This window comes from Scyliorhinus canicula, unplaced genomic scaffold (assembly GCF_902713615.1).
Source record: "Scyliorhinus canicula unplaced genomic scaffold, sScyCan1.1, whole genome shotgun sequence".
Taxonomy (NCBI): domain Eukaryota; kingdom Metazoa; phylum Chordata; class Chondrichthyes; order Carcharhiniformes; family Scyliorhinidae; genus Scyliorhinus; species Scyliorhinus canicula.
The window spans coordinates 1452439-1479150 of NW_024055751.1; the positions used below are offsets into that span (position 1 = coordinate 1452439).

At 46.9% G+C, this 26712-nt stretch overlaps 2 protein-coding genes across 2 annotated transcripts in view; both read left to right on the forward strand.

The window, feature by feature from the left end:
- The window catches only part of LOC119960905, a 379220-nt gene that overhangs the window by 309550 nt on the left and 42958 nt on the right, over positions 1-26712 (forward strand). The window contains exon 11 of the mRNA XM_038788480.1: positions 22268-22421. Coding sequence (XP_038644408.1) covers positions 22268-22421 — 154 coding nt within the window. The remainder of the gene's footprint in view (positions 1-22267; positions 22422-26712) is intronic.
- Positions 15773-16680, forward strand: LOC119960911 (zinc finger protein 70-like). The gene has a single exon (XM_038788489.1). The coding sequence runs from the start codon at positions 15887-15889 to the stop codon at positions 16508-16510; it is 624 nt and encodes a 207-aa protein (XP_038644417.1). The 5' UTR covers positions 15773-15886; the 3' UTR covers positions 16511-16680.

Genomic DNA, 26712 nt, shown 5'->3' on the forward strand with positions numbered 1-26712 from the left:
TTGGTTCAAGCCATCCTTACAAATTACTGCCTCATCTTCAACCTCCCTCTCCTCTCCAAACTCTTTAAACATGTTGTCACCTCCCAAATCCTTGACTATCTTTCCCAGAATTCCCATGTTTGAACCCTTCAATCAGGTCTCTGTCCTGTCACAGTGAAGTACAAGAAACAAACAGAATCTCACCCGGAGAGAAAGACAGACAATCCGGGAGCTTGGATCCAACACGGATATGTCCATAAGACCAGAAGACAAGGGTAGCAGCACAATCATTATTGAGAGACAACAATACCTGCTGGAGACAGACAGACAACTAAACAGCATGAATCACAACACCAACCTACCTGGTCCCATATACCCGAGACAGGAAGGAGAATTGGAGACAGACTGGAAGAACTCAGACTCCAGACACATTAACCAAAAACAGGTGGAATATCTGAGGGGACAACAAGTAGAACCAAGAAAGTTCTACCTGCTCCCTAAAATACACAAACACATGGACAGTACCAGGGAAATACCACCAGGCAGACCCATCAGACTGAGAGAAAATCCTACAAAGTAGCTGAAACATCAACACACTGCTCCTAGTGGTTGCTGGTTCAGTGGTCCAATAAATATAATTAGTGGATTAAAAATGTGTGTAATGTAGAGTGAAAACAGAAAATGCGAGATTAACTCAACAGGTCTGGCATTGAACCCCTACAAGTGCAGAAGGAGGCCATTTGGCCCATCGGGTTTGCATCTACCCTGCAAAAGAGCACCCTACCCAGGCGCACTTCACCTGCCCTCTCCCCGTAACCCCACTTCACCATTGGACACTAAGTGGTCCCTTTGTTCAAGAAGGGGAGTAGAGATAACCCCGGTAACTATAGGCCGGTGAGCCTAACGTCTGTGGTGGGTAAGGTCTTGGAGAGGATTATAAAAGATACGATTTATAATCATCTAGATAGGAATAATATGATTAGGGATAGTCAGCATGGTTTTGTGAAGGGTAGGTCATGCCTCACAAACCTTATCGAGTTCTTTGAGAAGGTGACTGAACAGGTAGACGAGGGTAGAGCAGTTGATGTGGTGTATATGGATTTCAGTAAAGCGTTTGATAAGGTTCCCCACGGTCGGCTATTGCAGAAAATACGGAGGCTGGGGATTGAGGGTGATTTAGAGATGTGGATCAGAAATTGGCTAGTTGAAAGAAGACAGAGAGTGGTAGTTGATGGGAAATGTTCAGAATGGAGTTCAGTTACGAGTGGCGTACCACAAGGATCTGTTCTGGGGCCGTTGCTGTTTGTCATTTTTATAAATGACCTAGAGGAGGGCGCAGAAGGATGGGTGAGTAAATTTGCAGACGACACTAAAGTCGGTGAAGTTGTAGACAGTGTGGAAGGATGTTGCAGGTTCAGAGGGACATAGATAAGCTGCAGACCTGGGCTGAGAGGTGGCAAATGGAGTTTAATGTGGAGAAGTGTGAGGTGATTCACTTTGGAAAGAATAACAGGAATGCGGAATATTTGGCTAATGGTAAAATTCTTGGTAGTGTGGATGAGCAGAGGGATCTCGGTGTCCATGTACATAGATCCCTGAAAGTTGCCACCCAGGTTGATAGGGTTGTGAGGAAGGCCTATGGTGTGTTGGCCTTTATTGGTAGAGGGATTGAGTTCCGGAGCCATGAGGTCATGTTGCAGTTGTACAAAACTCTAGTACGGCCGCATTTGGAGTATTGCGTACAGTTCTGGTCGCCTCATTATAGGAAGGACGTGGAAGCTTTGGAACGGGTGCAGAGGAGATTTACCAGGATGTTGCCTGGTATGGAGGGAAAATCTTATGAGGAAAGGCTGATGGACTTGAGGTTGTTTTCGTTAGAGAGAAGAAGGTTAAGAGGTGACTTAATAGAGGCAGACAACATGGTCAGAGGGTTAGATAGGGTGGACAGCGAGAGCCTTCTCCCCCGGATGGAGGTGGCTAGCACGAGGGGACATAGCCTTAAATTGAGGGGTAATAGATATAGGACAGAGGTCAGAGGTGCGTTTTTTACGCAAAGAGTGGTGAGGCCGTGGAATGCCCTACCTGCAACAGTAGTGAACTCGCCAACATTGAGGGCATTAAAAAATTTATTGGATAAGCATATGGATGATAAGGGCATAGTGTAGGTTAGATGGCCTTTAGTTTTTTTTTCCATGTCGGTGCAACATCGAGGGCCGAAGGGCCTGTACTGCGCTGTATCGTTCTATGTTCTATGTTCTATGTTCTAAGGGGCAATTCACCATAGTCAATCCACCAAACCTGCACTTTGCAGTCAGTGTACTGGAACACTGTCACTCAGATGTGTCTGTGCCTCTGTCCTTTTCCAGTCACACTGCTGTTTGAACTGTTCTCCCACAGATAGAACAGACAAACATTTCTCCTTCCACATTCAAAGGCCGTGGATTACCAGCTATTGATAAAGCCATTAAGTCAGCCAAATGTTCTTGTAATATTTGGTTTGCGTTTCCAGTCTTTGAATCCTCCCCTTTTAATACCTTGCAAAAGGAATTTACAAAATCCATCACTCTCAGTACAGAATAGAAATTCTGAAGAGACAATTCTAGTTTCTCTTGAACATTGTTTCCTCTCTTGTTCCCCCAAAGCTGTAAATCCCCGTCCCACACACTCTCCCTCCTCCCTGGGCTGAAATCCAAACCCATCTCACTATCTGCACCATTTCTTTCCTCCACTCCCAGTTTTCTCCCTCCCTCCCCTCTGCCTGGGTTCAGTTCTCCAGCTCCTGTCTGCAGACTGACAATAAAATCAATGGGTCTTATTGGGAGGTTTGGGGCCTCCAGCGGGTTTTTGTGAATCCTCCCCGCCCACCTGCCAGGGTTTCCTTCCTTGCCAGAGATCAGAGTCCTCATTGATTTGAGTGCAAAGTGTAAGCTCTTATTTATTATCCCTCCTCCCCCATTCTCTGATGTGAACCATCCTCCAGTGGTTGAAGCAGGATGGCAGATTTGAAGGGCACAGGGACAGTACCTGAAGAGAGAGAAATGTTGACAATATCCATGGACACAGGGTAGTTGGCTGATCAGTAGCTCAGTGGGAATAGGGTGGATTGGCCAGGAGCTGGGTCTTATGGGCAAGATGAGCTCTGAGAGGGCATGAGGGGAGATGGGAGAGAAACTAGAGAAAGATGTGGATTCAGGGCACAGGAAAGGATGAAATTTAGGGACAGTTTGGCCTGGTGGGCTCGTGGAAGGGAGGGAAGCAGCAGAGGCAGCTGATCGGATTGACTCAATCTCAGTCACAAAGAAGCTCCACAAGCTCCTCACACTTCTTGTTGGAGGTGAGGATGGAAGAGGCAGGGGAGAGCGAGAGTACTTCAAAAGGAACTAACTTGTGTTAGAGATATAAAAAATGTTTCAAGACACTGTGTATTTAACACAAATCTAATTTATTTGACTTTTAGCCAGAATATTAGCCCCTGTAAATGGGCTGGAGTTTGTTATCAGCAGAAAGAGACCCAAATGAACCTGGTTCAGTCCTGAATGTGAGGAACAGCAAAATCAAATCACTGTGGTTACTTGTGGCCTTGTTCGTGTTTCAGCAGGTTGGATGAAGTGGCGAATCCCTTCCCACATTCAGAAAGGTGAATGGCCTGTCCTGAGTGTGAATTCGCTGGTGCTTCAGCAGGTTGGATGACTCAGTGAATCTCTTCCCACACTCGGAGCAGGTGAATGGTCTCTCCCCAGTGTGAATTCGCTGATGTACAGTGAGGTGGGATGAGTGCCTGAATCCAGTCCCGCAGTAAGAGCACCTGAACGATTTCTCATCAGTGTGAACACGCTGATGGCTCATCAGATCCCCAGAACGTTTAAAGCACTTCCTGCAGTCTGGACATTGAAACGGTCTCTCATCAGTGTGAACCCGCTGGTGACTCAGCAGGTTGGCTGAAACAGTAAATCCCTTCCCACACACTGAGCAGGTGAATGGTTTCTCCCCAGTGTGAACTCGCTGGTGTGTCAGCAGGTTGGTTGACTCAGTGAATCCCTTCCCACACTTGGAGCAGGTGAATGGTCTCTCCAGAGTGTGAATTCGCTGATGTACAATGAGGTCAGATGATTGTCTGAACCCAGTCCCGCAGTGAGAGCACTTGAACGGCTTCTCATTAGTGTGAACACGTTGATGACTCCTCAGTTCCCCAGAACGTTTATAGCACTTCCCGCAGTCTGGACACTGAAATGGTCTCTCCCCAGTGTGAACTCGCTGATGATTCCGCAGGTTGGATGACTGAGTGAATCCCTTCCCACACTTGGAGCAGGTGAATGGTCTCTCCCCAGTGTGACTGCGTCGATGAATTTCCAGCTTGGATGGGGAAGTGAATCCTTTCCCACAGTCCACACATTTCCACGGTTTCTCCTCGGTGTGACTGCATTTGTGTCTCGTGAGGCCTGATGATCGAGTGAACCCTCGTCCACACACACAACACGTGTACGGTTTCCCCGCACTGTGAACGATGCTTTTTCCTTCCATGATCGATGATATTCAGGATATGATAAATTGAGGGCTCCGTCAGATCCTGATGTGATGCTTGGTTTGAGTTTCCGGACTTTGAAACCTCCCCTTCGAACACCCTATGAAATTGTTTGAAAACAGAAAATAGGGAATGAGAGAGAACCCACAAAAACACAAAGGCAGGTTGTGAAATTGAGCTGAATGAATCTGGTCATTTGTGGGGCCGGCTCTGGGAAAAAGTGACCATGAAAACTGCTGGATTGTCATAAAAATCCAACTGGCCTCTTTGGGAGGAGCGAGAAAGAGGTGAAGAGGGATTTTGTACATCTACAAGACATAATAAGAGAGTAGTTGGCAAAGCAAATTCGATCTTGAGCTTCATAAACAGGAATAATGATACCGAAACAACGTTTCTGGTGGCACGGTGATTAGCACTGCTGTCTCACAGAGCCAGGGACCCAGGTTCAATTTCGGCGTTCGTGACTGTCTGTGTGGAGTTTGCAGTTTCTCCCCGTGTCTGCGTGGGTTTCCACCCGGTGCTCAGGTTTCCTCCCACAGTCCAAAGAAGGGCAAGTTAGGTGGATTGGCCTTGATAAATTGTCCGTTAGTGTCCAGGGATGTGCATGTTAGGTGGGGCTATGGGGTTACAGGGACAGGGTCAGGGTGTGGGCCGAGGCAAGGTGCCCTTTCAGAGAATCAGTGCAGACTTGATGGGCCGAATGGCTTCCTTCTGCACTGTAGGAATTCTATGGTTCTAATTCTATTCCATGAATCTTAATAAAGCTCTGGTCACAACTCTTCAGGAAGAATGTGAAGGTTCTTGGAGAAGGTGCAGAGCAGATTTACCAGAATGGTTCCAGCAAAGGAGGTTGAGGGGAAATTTGATTCAGGTCCACAAGGTTATGCCAAGTTTTGATCAGGTGGGCAAAGAAACTGTTTCCATTCACTGATCGTAAAAGCACTAGGGACACAGATTTAAAGTTTTGGGTAAAACCTGGATTGAACTATACAAGATCCTGATGTGGAGAGGATGTTTCCTCTTGAGGGAGAATCGAGAACAAGGGTGTCACTGTTGCAAAATAAGAAGTCACCCATTTCAGATGGACATGAGGATTTTTTATTCTCTTGAGGGTTATCAGACTTTGGAACTCGCGTCCTTAAAAGGCAGAGGAAGCAGAGTCCTTGAATATTTTTAAGGCAGAGCTGGATAGATTCTTGATGAGCAAGAGGGTGAAAGGTCATCAGGGGTAGGCAGGAATATGGAGTTGAGGTTAGAATGAGATCAGCCGCAATCTTATTGAATGCTGAGCAGGCTCGAGGGGCCGAGTGGCCTGTTCCTAGTTTGTATGTAAAAGCTACAGGAGATATGAGGTGATATGAGATATATGTTTTTACACAGCGAGCGGCAATGACCTGAAACTTGCTGCCTCTGAGGGAGTTTGAAAATAGACACAATGAATGATTTGATTTCAAAAGTAAATTGGATAGACATCTGAGGGAAATAAACCTGCGAGGATTGGGCAACACGGTAGCATGGTGGTTAGCATAAATGCTTCACAGCTCCAGGGTCCCAGGTTCGATTCCCGGCTGGGTCACTGTCTGTGCGGAGTCTGCACGTCCTCCCCGTGTGTGCGTGGATTTCCTCCGGGTGCTCCGGTTTCCTCCCACAATCCAAAGATGTGCGGGTTAGGTGGATTGGCCATGCTAAATTGCCCGTAGTGTCCTAAAAAGTAAGGTTAAGGGGGGGGGTTATTGGGTTACGGGTAGAGGGTGGATATGTGGGTTTGAGTAGGGTGATCATGGCTCGGCACAACATCGAGGGCCGAAGGGCCTGTTCTATGTTCTATGTTCTATGATACAGGGATAGAGCAGGAGAATGGCACTGACTGGATTGCTCCAGAGAGCTAGCATGGACTAAATGGGCCGAATGTCCTTCTTTGGGCCATCATGTCTCTGACTCTTTTGTGTAATCTAGTTTTGTAATTTGACCCCAGAGGGTTCAGATATCGCTCAGGTAAATCTGTGCTACACTCCCTCCGAGGCCATTCTATCCTTCCTCAGGTTTGTTGCCCAGAACTGAACACAGTTCTCCAGGTTTGGTCTAACCAGGATTTGTGAATCTCGGGGCTTTTCCAGTCACACTGAGACCTGAAATCTTCCCTCACAGACAGAACAGACATACCTTTTACCTTCCACACCCAGATGCTGCTGAAATTCAGGTTCTGGTGAATCGAGTGACTCTGTCAGATCGCGATGTGACATTTGGTTTGTGTTTCCGGTCTGTTAAACCTCCACTTCCAGTATCCTGTAAATTTACAGAAACCTCACTGTCAGTTTAGGATAGAAATTCACAACATTCTCTCCTCGCCAACTTTGATTAAATGTATTCCTGGAGGTTTTATCACATGACCTGCCCCCATCCTCCAGCCATTATTCGGTCAACACATCCATCCTTGTGACACACTGCCTTCCTCGGCCAATTGGGAAACAAAAGGACTCATTACCTGACAGGACAGTTACTGTCCTAACAATTTTCCAGACACCCAGGTATGAATCTCACCAACACAGGGAGCAGAGTTGGTGTGAACCCGAGCAGGAGGAGCTTCGGAACAGTAAATATAAATAACTTATCTCGGGGATTCACAGCCTAGTTGGCAGGTGTTCAGTTTTGGTCGCCTTGCTGTAGGAAAGATGTTATTAGAGTGGAGAGAGCGCAGAAGAGATTTACAAGGATGTTGCCAGGCAAGGGACTGAGTTATAGGGAGAGACTGGACAGGCCAGGACCTTTATCTTTAGAGCGTAGGGGATTGAGGGGTGATCTTATCGAGGTGTATAAGATCATGAGGTATGGAGAGGGTGAATGCACTCAGTCTTTTCCCCAGCGTTGGGAAATCGAGAACCAGAGGGCACAGGTTTATGTTAAGAGGGGAAAGAATTAATGGGAACCTAAGGATCAATGGTTTTACACAGAGGATAGTACGGAATGAGCTGCCGGAGGAAGGAGTTGAGGCAGGGACATTGCCAACACTGAAAAGGCATTTGGACAGATGCATGAATAGGAAAGGTTCAGAGGGATATGGGCCAAATGCGGGTATATGGGGTTAGCGTAGATGAGCTTTTTGGTTGGCATGGACCAGTTTGGGCCGAAGGGCCCGTCTCCGTGCTGTAGATTCTATGAACCCCAAGTCTCTTTGGATACCGACTGTAATTAACCTCTTTCCATTCAGAAAGTGCTCAGTTCGATCCTTTTTTGGTTCAAAACAGATAACCTCACACTTGTTTATATTGCCACAATCTTGACCATTCACCTTGTCTGTCAATATCTTCTTGCAATTTAATGCAATCATCTATGCTGTCTATGATGCCACCAAACTTTGTATCATCAGCAACTCAGACGGGTTGGTTTAGCACACTGGGCTAAATTGCTGGCTTTTAAAGCAGACCAAGGCAGGCCAGCAGCATGGTTCAATTCCCGTATCAGCCTTCCCAAACAGGCGCCGGAATGTGGCGACTAGGGGCTTTTCACAGTAACTTCATTTGAAGCCTACTTGTGACAATAAGCGATTTTCATTTCATTTCACTCACAGTGCAGAAGAGGCCCTTTAGTCCATCGAGTTAGCACCGACACATGATAAACCTGACCCACCTACCTAATCCCATTTGCCAGCACTTGGCTCATAGCTTTCAATGTTATGACGTGCCAGTCTTCATCCAGGCACTTTTTTAGAGGATGTGAGGCAATCCGTCTCGATCACCCTCTGAAGGCAGTACATTTCAGACCGTCATCACAGTCTGGGTAAAAACATTTTTCTTCAGTACATGTGTCAATAAATCTAATCCCCACTCTCTGCTGTCTGCTGGTTAGCCAATCCTCTATCCAAGCTAATATATTATCTCTCAACCCCGTGGGATTTTATGTTATTACCTTTTGTGTGACACCGTATCAAATGTATTCTGGGAGTCCAAATACATCTACAGGACCCCATTATCCACTTGGCTTGTTACATCTTCCAAGAACTGCACAAAATGAGTCAAACATGATTTACCCTTCACAAAACCACGCAGACTGCAGATGGATTGCAGTTTGACTTTCCAAATGTCCAGAGCTTCCTCAATAATGGATTCCAACAGTTTCCCAACAACAGACTTTAAACTAACTAGTTTCCTACTTTCTGACCTAATCCAGTGACATTGGAGATTTTCTCAGTGACCCTCAGTCACCATAAGACCATAAGACATAGGAGTGGAAGTAAGGCCATTCGGCCCATCGAGTCCACTCCGCCATTCAATCATGGCTGATGGGCATTTCAACTCCACCTACCAGCATTCTCCCCGTAGCCCTTAATTCCTCGCGACATCAAGAATTTATCTATCTCTGCCTTGAAGCCATTTAGCGTCCTGGCCTCCACTGCATTCCGCGGCAATGAATTCCACAGGCCCACCACTCTCTGGCTGAAGAAATGTCTCCGCATTTCTGTTCTGAATTTACCCCCTCTAATTCTAAGGCTGTGCCCACGGGTCCTCGTCTCCTCGCCTAACGGAAACAGTTTCTTTGCGTCCACCCTTTCTAAGCCATGTATTATCTTGTAAGTTTCTATTAGATCTCCCCTTAACCTTCTAACCTCCAATGAATACAATCCCAGGATCCTCAGCCGTTCATCATATGTTAGACCCGCCATTCCAGGGATCATCCGTGTGAATCTCCGCTGGACACGCTCCAGTGCCAGTATGTCCTTCCTGAGATGTGGGGCCCAAAACTGGACACAGTACTCCAAATGGGGCCTAACCAGAGCCTTATAAAGGCTCAGTAGCACATCGCTGCTTTTATATTCCAACCCTCTTGAGATAAATGACAACATTGCATTCGCTTTCTTAATCACAGATTCAACCTGCATGTTTACCTTTAGGGAATCCTCGACGAGCACTCCCAGATCCCTTTGTACTTTGGCATTATGAATTTTCTCACCATTTAGAAAGTAGTCTATGCTTGGATTCTTTTTTCCAAAGTGCAAGACCTCACATTTTCTCACGTTGAATTGCATCAGCCATTTCCTGCACCACTCTCCCAAACTGTCTAGATCCTTCTGCAGCCTCCCCACTTCCTCAGCACTACCTGCCTGACCACCTAACTTCGTATCATCGGCAAACTTCGCTAGAATGCCCCCGGTCCCTTCATCCAGATCATTAATATATATGGTGAACAGCTGTGGCCCCAACACTGAACCCTGTGGGACACCGCTGGTCACCGGCTGCCATTCCGAAAAAGAACCTTTTATCCCAACTCTCTGCCTTCTGTCAGACAGCCAATCCTCAACCCATGCCAGTAGCTCACCTCGAACACCATGGGCCCTCACCTTACTCAGCAGCCTCCTGTGTGGCACCTTATCAAAGGCCTTTTGGAAATCCAGATAGACCACATCCACTGGGTTTCCCTGGTCTAACCTACTTGTCACCTCCTCAAAGAATTCTAACAGGTTCATCAGCACGACCTCTCCTTACTAAATCCATGTTGACTTGTTCTAATCCGACTCTGCTCTTCCAAGAATTTAGAAATCTCATCCTTAACGATTGATTCTAGAATTTTACCAACAACCGAGGTTAGGCTAATTGGCCTATAATTTTCCATCTTTGTCTTGATCCTTTCTTGAACAAGGGGGTTACAACAGCGATCTTCCAATCGTCCGGGACTTTCCCTGACTCCAGTGATTTTTGAAAGATCTCAACCAACGCTTCCGCTATTTCTTCAGCCACCTCTCTCAGAACTCTAGGGTGTAGCCCATCGGGGCCAGGAGATTTGTCAATTTTAAGACCTTTTAGCACCATCTCTTTTGTAATGGCAACCATACTCAACTCAGCCCCCTGACCTTCTATAATTTTTGGGATATTACTCATGTCTTCCACTGTGAAGACAGACGCAAAGTACTTATTAAGTTCTCCAGCCATTTCCTCGTCTCCCATCACTAGCCTTCCGGAATCAGTTTGAATTGGCCCAATGTCTACTTTGGCCTGTCGTTTGTTTCTTATGTATTGAAATAAACTTTTACTATCATTTCTTATATTACTGGCTAGCCTGCCTTCATATTTGATCCTCTCCTTCCTTATTTGTCTCTTTGTTAACCTCTGTTTGTTTTTGTAGCCTTCCCAATCTTCTGATTTCCCAGTGCTTTTGGCCACTTTATAGGATCTCTCTTTTTCTTTGATACATTTCTTGACCTCCTTTGTCAGCCATGGCTGTCTAATCCCTCCCCGAATAATCTTTCTTTTCTTGGGGATGAACCTCTGTACAGTGTCCTCAATTATGCATACAAACTCCTGCCATTTTTGATCTGCTTCCAGTCGATTTTCGCCAGTTCCTCTCTCATGCCCTTGTAATTACCTTTATTTAACTGTAACACCATTACATCCGATTTTGCCTTCTCTCTTTCAAACTGCAGCCTGAACTCAACCATATTATGATCGCTGCTTCCTAAGTGTTCCCTGACTTTAAGATCTTTTATAAAGTCTGGTTCATTACATAGCACTAGGTCCAGAATAGCCTGCTCCCTTGTGGGCTCCATGACAAGCTGTTCCAAAAAGCCATCTTGTAAGCATTCCATGAATTCCTTTTCTTTGGATCCACTGGCTACGTTATTTACCCAATCCACCTGCATATTGAAGTCCCCCATGATCACCGTGACCTTGCCTTTCTGACATGCCTTTTCTATTTCCCGGTACATGTTGCGCCCCTGATCCTGACCACTGTTAGGAGGTCTATACATAACTCCCATTATGGTTTTTTTTGCCTTTGTGGTTCCTCAATTCTACCCACACAGATTCCACATCATCCGACCCTATGTCGTTTAGTGCCATAGATTTAATTTTGTTCTTAACTAACAAGGCAACCCCACCCCCTCGGCCCACCTCCTGTCTTTTCGATAGGTTGTATATCCTTGGATGTTTAACTGCCAGTCCTGAACCATCATTGAGATTAACTTTAAATTCCAGATTTTATTAATTGAATGGTTTGGAGCCGATGTCCCCAGACCATTCTCCTGTCTCTCTGGGTGACTAATGCAGTGACATTGTCACTGGGTCAGTGTCTCCCCCCCCTGGGTCTCTATGAGGTTGTTTGTGGAGAGAAGCCGGAAGTGACGGAAAGTGAGAGTGGAGCATGTTCATTGTTTCACATTCGGCTCCAGGGCCCCAGTGGGGTTTGTAAACCCCGCCCCACGACACAGACCTCTCATCTGACACTCACAATACGCATAGTGATTGACGGCAGCACCGACCAATAGGCAAAGAGTGGGCTGGAACGGAGGACCAGTAAGGAGTGACTGGTCCTCCAACCAATCAGCATGAACGAGGGGCTCGGGCTGGGCTAAGTGAAGCATGCGCAGTGTGATTAAAGGCGACAGATAAAAACGTTCGTTCTCGGAACCACAATCCGTGAAGGTGGAAATGGCGGAACGGAGGGAGAGATGAATCAGGCGGGTCGTTAGACACGCTTCGTGAACATGTTATTTGCACCGAAGATCCGGAAAAATAACCTACCGGTGCCTGGGGATCTGAGCGGAGGCCGCAGCTTTGTTGCAGACGAGACGATGCGGCCGCCATCTTTATTTGGTACTGGCAGCGGTACGCATGCGCACCCACATTGGGGCACGAGTAGCAGAGCGCATGCTCAGTCGCCATCATTGTTGGGGGCAACATTTTTGAAACGTTTCTTCATGACAGAATGTTCAGCAAACTGCTTCACTCTGAGTTACAAATTCCTATTTATGGGGCAGAATATCTGCCGAGGGCGGTGACAATAATTCAAATTTATATTATGACTTGAACAGAATATAACTTTTCAGAGAAAAGTTCAGAGAAACATTACAAAATAACAATTGACACTGAGCCACATGAGGAGATAGTAGATTTTAAGGAGAATCTTAACTGAGGAAAGTGAGTTTGAGAGTCGGTGTTTTAAGGAGGAAATTCCAGAAATTGAGGCCTTGGCAACGCAGTAACGGTGGAGAGATTCAAATCAGGAATATTCAAATGGCTGGAATTAAATAAGTGCAAAGATCTCAAAGGGATGTATGTGGAGGAGATTACAGTGATCAGGATGATCACTACCATGGAGGAAAAGAAGAATGAGAAATTTAAACTTTTTGTGCCTTTTAAAAGGAAGCATTTCAGTGGATCAGTGGGACAGGGGCTGGTGTGAGTAAGCACATGGGTAGCAGAGTTTGGGATGGGATGGAGGGGGTTGTTTAATGTTGGAGTCTGGCTGCAAGTGCATTGGAATAATTTATTTGAGAGGGAACAGAAGAATATATGATGGTTTCTGCAGCAGATGAACAGAGACTAAGGTGGAGTCAAGCTATGTTCCTGAGGTGGAAATCGGCAATCTTGGTGACAATATGGATCTGTGGTCAAGAGCTCATCTCGGGGTGAAATATTTCACCATGGTTGTGAACAGTCTGTTTTAGCCTCAGACATTTGACAGGAATGGAATTGGTGGCAAGGGAGTGGAGTTTGTCGAGGGGATGAAAGGGAATGGGTTCAGTCTTTTTTTTAAATAAACAATTTTATTGAGGTATTTTTGGCATTGTAAACAGTTACAGTTATGTGCAAATATCAACACAAAGCAGAAACATAGTGCAAAAGACCACTCCTCTCTCATAAACAGTACCCGCCTATTTATCCCCACTATTCTACTCTAATCTCCCCCCCCACCCACTGACATTTAATTCCCCGCGAAGAAGTCGATGAATGGTTGCCACCTTCGGGTGAACCCTAATACAGATCCTCTTCAGGCGAACTTATTTTATCCAGCCCTAAAAAGCTCGACATGTCCGAGAGCCATGCTTCGGTCTTTGGGGGCTTTAAGTCCCTCCATGCCAGCAGTGTACATCGCCAAACTACCACGGAAGCAAAGGCCAAGACGTCGGCCTCCCTCTCCTCCTGGACACCCGGGTCTTCCGAGACCCCAAGAATTTCCACCACTGGACTCATCACCACCCTGGTTTTCAGTACCTGGGACATGATGTTCCCCCCCCCCCCCCCCCCCCCGCCCCCTCTGTTCTCGCTCTCTCTCCCTTTCCCTTATTCTTTTTGACTTTCTCTCTCGGTTTCTTGCAGAGAATTTTCTCGACCAGAGGGTTGTGGATGATCCATCTATGAATATATTGAAGGCTGAAATTATGAGATTTTTGGTCTCTCAGGAAGTCAAAGGACAGAGAGAGCTAACGGGAAAGTGGAATTGAAGACTGAGATCAGCCACAATCGTGTTCAATGGCAGAGCAGGGTCGACGAGCCGAATGGTCTACTTCTCCTATTTCTTTTGTTCTTGCAAAGGCCGAAATCTTGTGTGGGCTCAGGCTGGGCGGCAGGTTCCCTTCCCTGAAGGACATTAACAAACTAGTTCACTTTTCACAAAAGATTCAACAGTTTTCATGGTCACTTTTTCCCGTTGCTGGCCCCACAAGTGACCAGATTCATTCAGCTCAATTTCACAACTTGCCTTTGTGTTTTGTTGGTTCCCTCTCATTTCCTTTTTTCTGTTTTAAATCAATTTCAGAGTTAGAAGGGGAGGATTTGCAGTCAGGAAACTCAGATCAAACATTACATCAGGATCAGACAACGTCACCGAATTCACCGTAACCTGAATATTGGTGAATTTTGACCACGGAAGGAAAAAGCAGCGTTCACAGTGAGGAAAAACCCTGGGAATGTGAGGAGGGATTCAGATCCCCATCTCAACTGGAAATTCATCATCCCAGACACTCTGGTCGTGGGAAGAAATTATTTCGATCATCCAGCCGGCTGCAACACCAGTGAGTGCACACTGGGGAGAAACCATTCAACTGCTGCATGTGGGAAAGGATTCGCTCGGTCATCTGACTTGAAGATGCACATGCGAGTTCACAGGGATGAGAGACCTTTTAAATGTCCAGACTGTGGGAAGTGCTGTAAATGTTCTCGGGCACTAATACTCCATCATCGTGTTCACACCAACGAGCGACCGTTCAGGTGCTCTCACTGTGGGACTGGGTTCAAGCAGTCATCTCAACTCCGTGAACACCAGCGCACTCAGACTGGGGAGAGGCCGTTCACCTGCTCCGTGTGTGGCAGTGGGTTCAGTAGGTCATCAAACCTGCGGACACACCAACGGGTCCACACTGGGGAGAGACCTTACACTTGCTCTGAGTGTGGGAAGGGATTTACTCAGTTATCCACTCTGCTGAATCACCAGAGTGTTCACAATGAGAAGAGACCATTTAAATGTACAGACTGCAGGAAGTGCTATAAAAGTTCCCGGGAACTGCTCCACCATCAGCGTGTTCACACTGATGAGAGACCTTTTCAATGCCCAGACTTTGAGAAGTGCTTTAAAAGTTCCGGGGAACTGATGCGTCATCAACATATTCACACTGATGAGAAACCGTTCAGGTGCTCCGACTGCGGAAATGGGTTCAAGACATCATCTGACCTCACTGTACACCAGCGAACTCACACTGGGGAGAGGCCGTTCACCTGCTCCCAGTGTAGGAAGCGATTCACTCAGTCATCCAACCTGCTGACAAATCAGCGAATTCACAAGTAATTACAGTGAGTGGACAATCTGATCAGCTGCCTCTGCTGCTTCCCTCCTTTCCACTAGCTCCACCAGGCCAAACTGTCACTAAACATTCCCCTCGTCTGAGTGTGAATTCATATCTATCTCCGGTTTCTCTCTGATCTCCTGTCATGTCCTATTCAAACTCATCTTGTTTATGAGACCTGACTTCTGCTCCCTTGACCCGATTCTCACTAAACCGCTGACCATCCAACTTCCCCACATTAACTGATATTGCTCACAGTTCTCTCTCTCTTCTGGTTTTGCCACTACACTATCCTCACCTTTTCTGAGAAAATAACCCTTGATGCCCAACCTCCTTGAAAACGGCCATCCCATCTCCAACCTCCCTTTCCTCTCCAACATGGTGTCCTCCAAGGATCTATCCTTGGCACCTCCAATTTCTCATTGACATGATGGCACTACAATCCATAGAATCCCTACACTTTCCGTTGGGAATTTGGCCAACGCGCAGGCGCTTTGCCGGCCCGTTTGACTTGGACCGACTGAGCATGCGTGGCTCTGACATGTACTCGACATATTTAAAGGGTCAGTGTCCCTTTGCTGTTGCAATTTAAAGGGTCAGATGTTGTGAGCCTCATTTGAACGCAGATAAGGGAGAATAGGTTTGGTGGCTTCAAAAATAATGTAAGTTAGAAAACTATCCCCCCTCAATTTCTGCATTTTTTTCTTTGCAGGAACTACTGATATAAATTATTAAACAAGGAGTGGATTTACAGACAGGAAGCTCTGACTCCCAGACACCACATCAATCTAACCGAGTCACTTAATTAATCAGGACTCAGTAAGATTGGCCATATGGAAGGGGAGAGCAGCATTCACAGCGCAGGCAATCTGTACACGTCTTCAGCGTGTGGACCTGGATTTAACCATTCGACCAATATGGGACGGCACACGTGTGACCGGAAAAGGGAAGGTCTGTCTGGACAATGTGGGGGTGTTGGGGAGGGATTGAGTTGTCATCCCTCTGATCAGGATATTTATCGATACAGTCACACCGGGACAAGGCCATTCACCTGCCCAGAGTGTGACAAGGGATTCACTCGATTTTCAAATATGTTGCGACACCAGCAGGTTCACACCGGGGAGAAACCCTTCAATTGTTCCCAGTGCGGAAAGCGATTCACTCAGTCATCCCACTTGCTGACACATCAACGAGTCCACACTGGAGAGAGACCATTCACCTGCTCAGTTTGTGAAAAGATATTCACGGAGTCATCGGCCCTGCTGAGACACCAGCGGGTTCACACTGGAGAGAGGCCATTCACCTGCTCTGTGTGTGGGAAGGAATTTACTGAGTCATCAATCCTGCTGAGACACCAGCGAGTTCACACTGGGGAGAGGCCTTTCACCTGCTCTGTGTGTGGGAAGGGATTCACTCAATCATCCAACCTTGTGAGACACCAGCGAGTTCACAAGTGACTGCAATGTTCCAATTCTGCAGTTATTCCTGCTGTTAATCAGATTTAGGAGTAAAACTTGTTCATTATGAAACAGGGGAGTGTCTATGCTGTTGCTGATAGCCACAGTAACCGGGTTGCAGTTGGAAGACTTTGCATTTATAATAATAATAATCTTTATTGTCACACGTAGGCTTACATTAACACTACAATAAAGTTACTATGAAAATCCCCTCGTCGCCACATTCCAGCACCTGTTCGGGTACACGGAGGGAGAATTCAGAATGTCTAAATTACCTAACAGCATGTCTTTCTGGATTGTGGGAGGAAACCAGAGCACCCAGAGGAAAACAACACAGACACAGGGAGAACTCTGCACTGACAGTGCCTAAGCAGGTGTTCTTGAAAATACAGAAAAATGTGTCATTTGAAACATGGAAGTCTGGCAATATCTGGTTTGAGAGGGTACAGGGAAAGATCCCACAAAAGGTTAATAGCAGCTGCAAAGAGCAGGGTTGTAAAATGCAGACTCTTGCTCACAAACAGGCTTAGCAAACACACAGGTTTCATGTGGTAAGCTAAAACAATGGCTCACACCTTCATGGAATGTAACTATCTCAGGAAGCATCTGAAAAAGCATGGATGAGAGTTTCAATTGCATTAAGTGACGAATGTTTAAAACAGGCAAGTCTTTCAAGTCATAACCAAGTTAAATTTTAGCATACAGCTAAAAGCAAAGTTTCACACCTTAATTGAAATAAACTCTCTTAGTAAACAGCTGGAAAGGATGGAAGATGCCCAGTCGAATTTGGTGTCAATTTTAAAGTGTAAAATTCTACGAACATCAAGTCAATTAAAAGAAATTGGAGACGACCTGGCTACGAGAAACATCATTTAAGTCAAAATCAAAGGCAAAGTTATGAGCTGGGGACAATTGGAAAATTAAACGATTCGAAATCACAGAAATAAAAGTTAACTATTGAAACCAAAGCATTTTAAAATCAGATCTGAGAGGAGACGATATGCCCAAAATGAATAATTAGTTGTAGTAAGATGTTTACATCAAAGATACTTTTAAACTATCAAAGTGAAACAAGCCCATTTACAATAAAGTCGTTAAAACTTAATAACTCTCAGAAAGAGAATATAAACCCAGGGAGCAGCAGCAACAGGCACAGAGGACACAGGAAACCAGCAACAGGAGAGAAGGGGAGGAGAACTCAGAGAAAGAGGGAGAGAGAGCTCGGTCATGGGAAAGACAAGGCAAGCAGCCGAGTTTAAACAGTTATACATCTAAGGAAGACTAGAATTTAAACAGGGGACAGAGCCAGAGCCAGCTCTCACAGCTCGGTGCATGGGAAGAACAGGACACAGCAACCGAGTTCACCAGCGAATACAACTCAAGAAGACCAGATTTTAAGAAGATCGATTGCCAAGGTGGGCCTGAAGCAGCCAGAAGCAAGATCTTTTTACCTTTCTGTAAAGAAAGTGTTTGCAGCTTTTAAAAGAAAAAATTATAATAATAAAATAACTTAACTTAACCTGAAAAAGTGGTTATTAGCTTACTTCACTTCCTTAATAACGCAGGACCCAGGACATCGATGCTATTAAGGGGTAAGTAGGTAAAATTCTTCGGTGAAGGTATGGATTATACCGGGGGATAACTTGAAAAGATAGTTTGTCCTGAATAGCACCCACAGAAGCTTGCATTGGAGTCAGGGAGTGAGAATCCCTGTTCACCATTCAGAATATCGACCTTTTTTTGGTATAGGGGGAATTCTAAGAATAGTGGTGAGTTTTAACTTCACAGGGAATCGAACCTGGGACTCTGGGGCAGCAGGGTATCATGGTGGTTAGCATAAATGCTTCACAGCTCCAGGGTCCCAGGTTCGATTCCCGGCTGGGTCACTGTCTGTGTGGAGTCTGCACGTCCTCCCCCTGTTTGCGTGGGTTTCCTCCGGGTGCTCCGGTTTCCTCCCACAGTCCAAAGATGTGCGGCTTAGGTGGATTGACCATGCTAAATTGCCCGTAGTGTCCTAATAAAAAAGTAAGGGGGGGGGGGGTTGTTGGGTTACGGGTATAGGGTGGACACGTGGGTTTGAGTAGGGTGATCATGGCTCGGCACAACATTGAGGGCCGAAGGGCCTGTTCTGTGCTGTACTGTTCTATGTTCTATGGTACTGTGAAGCAACAGTGCTAACCAATTGTGCTACCATGCTGCACATGGTATTATCGTGCCATTGTAGTATATAGTGCCTTTCACAACTTCGGATGTCTCTGTGTACAGTAAGCCTCCAGAAACAGAAATGCGATAATGACCAGTGGTTTTTTTTAGTGAGATTGATTGAGAGTAAACTATCAGTCAGAGAGCAGTGAGAAGTCCCCTGCTGTCCTTCTAACAGTGCTCCGAGATTTTGTTTAATAATATTATTACCGAATAGATAAGGGGAACCAATGGATGTGGTGCATTTGGATCTTCAGAAGACTTTTGATAAACTCTCACAGAGAAGGTTAGTAAACATAAGAGTGGGAGGAGTATAATGGCACGGATTGAGGATTCACAGAAAACAGAGAATAGGAATAATCAGGTCATTTTCAGGTTGGCAGACTGAATAGTGAGGTACGGGAAGGATCAGTACTTGAGCTCCAGCTATTCACAATCTACATCAATGATTTGGATGTGGGGACTAAATGCAATATTTTCATGTTTGCTGATGACTCAAAACTAGGTGAGAATATGCATTGTGAGGAGAGTACAAGGAGGATTCAAGATGAGTAACGCAAACTGAACATCATGTCAAGATCTGACACAGTCAGTTGATTCATCAGGACCTGAATATCATCAGCCTTTGAATGTGGAAGGAGAAATGTTTGTCTGTTCTGTCTGTGGGAAAAGATTTCAAATATCAGTGTGATTGGAAATGCACCGAGACCCACACAACACACACCCGAGTGAGAGTGTTCCAGTGAACTGACTGTGGAAAGAGCTTTACCAGTTACACAGCCTGAAGAAACATCACACCATTCACAGTGAGGAGAGACAGTGCACATGTTCTATGTCTGATCAAGATTGCAACTGATCATCCATCCTGGAGAGACACAAGGACACTGGCACCATGGAGAAACCTTGAAAATGTGGGGACTGTGGGAAGGGATTCAGTTACCCATCCCAGCTGGAGAGCCATCGGCGCAGTCACACTGGGGAGAGACCGTTCACCTGCTCCATGTGTGGGAAGGGATTCACAAAGTCATCCAGCCTGGGGTCGGATCAGAGAGTTCACAGTGATGAGAGACCTTTTAAATGCTTTTACTGTGGGGATTCCTTTATAACCTCTCCAGATCTAATCAAACACCAGCTTGTTCACACTGACAAGAGACCATTCAGTTGCTCTCATTGTGAGAAGAGATTCAGACAATCGTCTCACCTTATTCAACACCAGCAAATTCACACTGGGGAAAGGATATTCACCTGCTCTGTGTGCGGAAAACAATTCACTCAATCATCCAATCTCCAGACACACCAACACATTCACAGTGGGGAGAAGCCATTCACTTGCCCCGAGTGTGGGAAGGGATTCAATCGATCATCCAACCTGCTGAGACACCAGCGGGTTCATGTGTGACTGCAGGAGTTGGGTGTTGGGTAACACGGTAGCCTTGTGGATAGCACAATTGCTTCACAGCTCCAGGGTCCCATATCTGCGGGAGTGTCTGTAACTTGCAGAATCTGGGCTCAGGGTTATTGAGCTGGAGTCTGAGATGCTGACATTGTGGGGCATCGGGGGGGGGGGGGGGGGGGGGGGGGGAGTCACACTGTACACTTCCCCAAAGTTCAGTAGAAAGTTGCAGTGGGTGGGGCCTCGATTTTCTGCATCATTCGTCAGTTTGAAATGTGTGGGGATAAGTGAGGAATGATCAGTGAGCTCCGGCTGTCTGACAGCTCGATGTATTACTGCAGGCTGAGAGACTCAGTGACAGGAACCAGAGGGAACCTCATACAAAAATACTGTTGCAGTGGGACATGATGAATGGAGCAGTGTGCTGTGGCGGAAGTTATGTGGAGTTCTAGCATTTAATAGACAATAATGTGCAGATAATGTGTCCACAGACAGCTCTCATCAGCTCTGAAGAGAGAAGTCAGATTTCATGCCCTTATATTTTTTCTGCTCTATTTGATATGCCACTGATAGGGGATAACCAGAACAAATCTACCCTTTTTATGTCCCCAGTGGAAGATTAATCAGAACCCACCCCGTCACCAAGCTCAGTCTAATTCATGACAGTGAGTGAAATATGGGCAGCACGGTAGCACAGTGGTAAGCACTGTTGCTTCACAGCGCCAGGGACCCGGGTTCGATTCCAGGCTTGATCACTGTCTGTGCGGAGTCTGCACGTTCTCCCCATGTCTTCGTGGGTTTCCTCCGGGTGCTCCGGTTTCCTCCACAAGTTCCGAAAGACTTCTTACTCAGTGATTTAAACATTCTGAATTCTCCCTCAGTGTACCTGAACAGGCATCAGAGTGTGGCAACTAGGTGCTTTTCACAGTAAATTCATCGCAGTGTTAATATAAGTCTACTTGTAACACTAATGAAGATTATTATTAAACAGGACATCTCCATCTACATTCAACACAGGTTGTTTAGCATAGGGCTAAATCGCTGGCTTTGAAAGCAGGCCAGCAGCACGGTTCAATTCCCGTAACAGCCTCCCCGAACAGGTGCCGGAATGTGGCGACTAGGGGCGTTTCACAGTAACTTCATTTGAAGCCTACTTGTGACAATAAGCAATTTTCAATTTCAATTTTCAACACCTTTGAGATGATTTATTTCAAATCAATTAAAGATCAAACTTATTCGGATCAATGAGATCACTGTCATTATTTCATTCCAATTAATTGGTTACAACAGTGATATTGTGATTCTAATCAACCTTTACAACAACATTGCTATTGACCAATGTGTACAAATTGTCCTCCCATCAGTTCCAGCACCTCCAGGAAGGCACAATATTCCATTGCCCGTTGCAACTTGGCTGTAAGGGTTAGCCCTGAGCCTGGTGGTAGCTTCACTCATGATTCCCAGTTACATGTGAGGTAGAAATGGTACGGGAATAGAAGTAAAATATTACGTTGGAAGACGGAGTGAGGGAAAAAATGAAGCAATATCTCAATGTCTCTGACAGCGCGTGGTGTCCATCTTTGTGCGGGGCAGAGCTCCATTAGGTCGGACAAGGGGATTGGCACCCTGATTGTCAGTTGACTCCAATCCGCTTTTGTGGCTGTCCATTCCCATGGCAGTTTTGTGGATGCAGTGGTACTGTGTGCTCTTGGCTTGCTCATGGTTTAGTTCATGCTGGCAGTATTGCCACCACGGTGGGATCCCTGATGGAGAGACTCCCTCTTTAAAGAGAGTCCTGAAAGGGTTGCTGAGGTGACCAATTTGTGTTCTCTGTTTCTCGCAGGAGCTGTGATAAACAGAATGGACAGGGCGACTCCATGTTGCCCAGTCCGCATATTCAGACAAACAGCTTCCAGACATCCGCGTCCAAGAAACAGACCGGATCGTGGTTGAGAAAGTAAGTTGGATTTGAATGTGTCCTCGGTGTCCAGCTAGCGAGGCTTGGTTTGTCAACAGTGGTTAACTAGGTTGGTGAACCGCTGCACCCTATGTGCTAAAGGGACCTTTTGTGATGTTAACCGTCATCCTTATTTCCAGGCCTGGGTGTGACCTTCCCCAACCTGGCTCCCTTTACTGATGCTCTGCTTGCTTTCTGTTTTCAGTTCTGCTGGGACATCGCCTTGGCTCCATTGAAGCAGCTGCCCATGAATCTGTTCATTATGTACACAGCTGGCAACAACATCTCCATCTTCCCAATCATGATGGTTTGCATGATGGCCTGGAGACCCATACAGGCACTGATGTCCATGTCGGCAAGTGAGTATTGTATTGATTCTGCAGCTGCGAAACCGCTCTGAACTGCCATCATTTGAATAGGACTTAGAATAGAGTGCTGAGAGCTCGGTGAATGAGGGAGTTCGGGAAGGACGGGAAAGAGGAGCTCTTTTACTTTCCAGATTTCTTGGCCTTCAAGAAGTGGTCTTACTCTGCTACAGGAGAAGAAGTTAGTTTGTTAGTGAGTAACTGCCAAGTGACATGGGATTATTCTATTTCTATGGCTCAAAATACTGTAGCAACTGGTTGTAAGGTTGATAAAATATATAAAAACAAAAGTAAAACATATTAGGGGTGGCACGGTAGGTTTATACCTCCAATGTACAGATATGAGTGAGTGTGAGTGAGATAGTACTGAGTGAGCTAAACCAGCCCCTGGTTTAGCTCACTCAGCTAAATCGCTGGCTTTTAAAGCAGACCAAGCAGGCCAGCAGCACGGTTCGATTCCCGTACCAGCCTCCCCGGACAGGGCGTCGGAATGTGGCGACTAGGGGCTTTTCACAGTAACTTCATTGAAGCCTCCTCGTGACAATAAGCGATTTTCATTTCATTTCATATCCCCCTGGGAGAGAGAGGGGACCGAGACACCAGTCACTGTACAGATATCCCCCTGGGGGGGGAGAGGGGACAGAGACACCAGTCACTGTACAGATATCCACCTGAGAGAGAGGGGACAGAGACACCAGTCAGTGTACAGATATCCCCCTGAGAGACACCAGTGAGTGTACAGATATCTCCCTGGGAGAGAGAGGGGACAGAGACACCAGTCAGTGTACAGATATCTCCTCGAGATTTCTCTTGGTGTCCAACATCCATTGATGTCAGTTGGAATATAATCAGTGATTGAACTCTCTGGGTTACAGACAACTCATGTGGGTGAGGAAATTCCACTTCAGCTCAGTCCGACTGGCTGCCCCTGATCCTGTGTCTCTGTGTTCCGGATTCTGCAGCCAGAGGAAACAGCGTCTCCGCATCCTCCCTGTCAAACCCTATTTACAATTACATCTGCTTCAATCGGATCAACTCTCAGTCTCGTAAACACAAGAGAGTAAAGGCTCATTCTTCCCAATCTCTCCTCGTTGGACAATCCTGTCATCCCAGGAACCAATCAGGTGAACCTTTGTTACCCTCCCCTCCTGGGCAATTCTGTAGATAAGGAGACCCAAACTGCATAAGTTTTTCCTGCTGTGTTTGACCAAAACTGCAATTTGTACAATTGCAGAAAGACTTCCTCACTCAAACTCCAGTGAATCATAGAAACCCTACAGTGCAGAAGGAGGCCATTTGGCCCATCGAGTCTGCACCAACCATTTGAAAGGCCACCATACAGAGACCCAATTCCCTCCCTATCCCTGTAACCCCACCTGACCTTTGGACACTTGAGGGGCAATTTAGCATGGCCAATCCACCGAACCGGTACATCTTTGGACTGTGGGAGGAAACCGGAGAACCCGGAGGAAACCCACGCAGACACTGGTGAACGTGCAGACTCTGCACTGGCAGTCAGCGAAGCTGTAATCAAACCCGGGTCCCTGGCGCCATCCCTCGGTGAAGGCTAACGAATACCTGCTGTCCCAATTTCTTGCTGTATCTCCATGCTGACTGTTTGTGATTCGAGTACAAAGATCCCTCATCCTCTGTGAACATTTCAGTCTCTCTCCTGTTCCTGATCTTTCTATTTTTCCCATTCTCACCCCAGTCTTTAAGGTCCTGGGGAATTCGACTCAGCACTGGCTGCAGTGTCTGCTCTACTTCATCGGCAACCTGCTGGGGTGGCCCTGGCCGTCTACAAATGCCAGGTGATGGGGCTGCTGCCCACACACTCCTCCGACTGGCTGGCATTCCTCCAGCCGCCCCAGGTAAGATCTGAACTCGGAACGTGAGGGGAGTTAGGAAAATAGGAAGAGAGGAGACCGTTCAGCGCTCTGGAGCCTGAGCGACAGGTCCAACGTTCCCTGGAGTTTAGATCACCCGATTGAAAGGTGTGTAATTCTGAGGAGACTCCGTAAGGTCGATGTGGAGAGGCTAAATCCCGGAGAGTCGGGGACATGGGGCCACAGTCTCGATAAGGGAGCGGCCATTTTGGACTGTGACGAGGGAGAATTTCTTCACCCAGAGGGTTTGTGAATCTTTGGAAATCTCTATCCCAGGGAATCCTGGGTGTTCGGTCGTTGAGTGTGTTCAAGGCTGAGGTGGAGATATCTTTGAGAATTGTGGGGCGGGGAGGAGTGGGGAGAGTGGAGAGCTGAGGTCGATGATGAGCTGTAATCTTGTTGAATAGTGGAGCAGGCTCACCAGAGCTATTCCCACTCCTATTCCTGATGTTCTCTCCTTTCACAGAGAGTGGAGTACATGGGCGGGGGCTGTTCCTGTGATGGTCCCAATCTCCTCCCATCGCTCGGAGAGACAACGCCCGAGGATGATCGACACTGGACTGAATCTGCTTCCTCCTGGTTAACGTCGGACCAGGCAGGTTCCAGGTAAACCTGCCTCCCGCCGCTGCCCCCCACACACACACTGACAGAAAGAGACAGACAGCTGGCCCGTGTACCTGTGACCACTGTCGGAATGGCCGGAGATGTTGGCAGCAGGGACTGTGTATTTTGTCACTGGTTATTCATTCGTTGATTCTTCAACTCCCTTTGCTGAGCCACGAATGAGGGATGTGTTGGGGCTGACGATGGGATGGGAAGCTCCTGAATCAGTCATTCCCGGATGATCCCAGTGGCTCTTGTTCCCCATCCCACCTGGGACGGAAGGTCACAGGTTTGTAACCTGAGAGTCAAGCTGCTGTAATCGGGGCTGTCATTCCAGCCAGCAGAGCTGAGGGAGTGCTGCTGTGTCAGTGAGATGTCAAACCGAGGCCCTCCACCCCCCTCGAGTGGATGTAAAATATAAGCAGCAGGATGGGGAGGGAAGTTATCTCCGGTGTCCCTCAAACCCTCACTGAAATTAGGTTCCTGACCGTGTGTTGCATAATGCTATGTGGGATCTTGCTGTGCACATAGCAGTCGCCGTCTCCTCCCACAGAATGGCACGGGCTACACTGCGGGAGTGACCCGTCGAAAGGAGAGATTGTCTTCCTCCTGTGCCTTTTCAGACTGGCCCAGAGCTTTCAATCAACACGGCAGCTTTTTATATTTGAAGCACAGTCACTGTTTTCACATGGGAAACTTGGGGGACTACAGCAAGATCCCATAAACACTCCGATTACCACCAGGTACTACATCAGGCTGTCTGAAGGATAATATTGCTGCTCGGACACCAGGCTGGGGAAAGGTTGGGGGGGTAGTTGCTGCCGTCCTTCTCTCCATCACATTGGCCTCGGGATCTTGTAATCCACCTGGGGGGCACAATGTGACAGGGAACCTAGTTTATGTCCCACTGACAACAGGAGGCACGGTAGGGCAGCACGGTAACACAGTGGATAGCACTGTGGCTTCACAGCGCCAGGGTCCCACGATCGATTCCCTGCTGGGTCACTGTCTGTGCGGAGTCTGCACGTTCTCCCCGTGTCTGTGTGGGTTTCCCCCGGGTGCTCCGGTTTCCTCCCACAGTCCAAAGACGTGCAGGTTAGGTGGTTTGGCCATGATAAATTGCCCTTAGTGACCAATAAGGTGAGGAGCGGTTATTGGGTTACGGGGATAGGGTGGAAGTGAGGGCTTAAGTGGGTCTGTGCAGACTCGATGGGCCAAATGGCCTCCATCTGCACTGTATGTTCTATGTTATTGAATATTTAGTGCTGCATATCTGTGAGTGGGCGCACATACGTGCATGTCTATGTGTATGTGTGTCTACGTTTGTATATGTGTGTGCCTATGTTTTTTTCTGGCCTGTGTATGTGTATGCATGCGCCTGTATGTGTGTGGGTGTGCCTATGGTGGGTGGGTGCACGCCATGAGCATGTGTACCCAGCTATTGCGTGTGCGAGGGGGCTAGGTGTGTGCAAGTGTGCCTACGAGATGAGTACATGTGTGCCAATGGATGTGTGTCTGGTCTTTCAACTGCCCTTTCCAGGTTCCAGAAGAGAATTTGCCCAAAGTCAGTCTGGACATTGTGCCTGAATGTGTTCCACTCTGATACTCTGTACTGTCACTGAGCTTCCCCATTAACCTCATCTGGTGTGTGAAGTGGCTGCAGCATCTCCAGGAGTTTCTGACAGTTTTGACAATCTGCTTTCACTTTATTTAATGATTGTGTTTGAATTGTTCCTCTTCTGTTGGTGGGGTGGTTGGTGGTGGTGGGGGGGGGGGGGGGGGGGGGGGGGGGGGTT

Coding starts and splice junctions, on each gene's coding strand:
- LOC119960911 (XM_038788489.1), top strand. CDS start 15,887: ATGGAAGGGGAGAGCAGCATTCACAGCGCAGGCAATCTGTACACGTCT.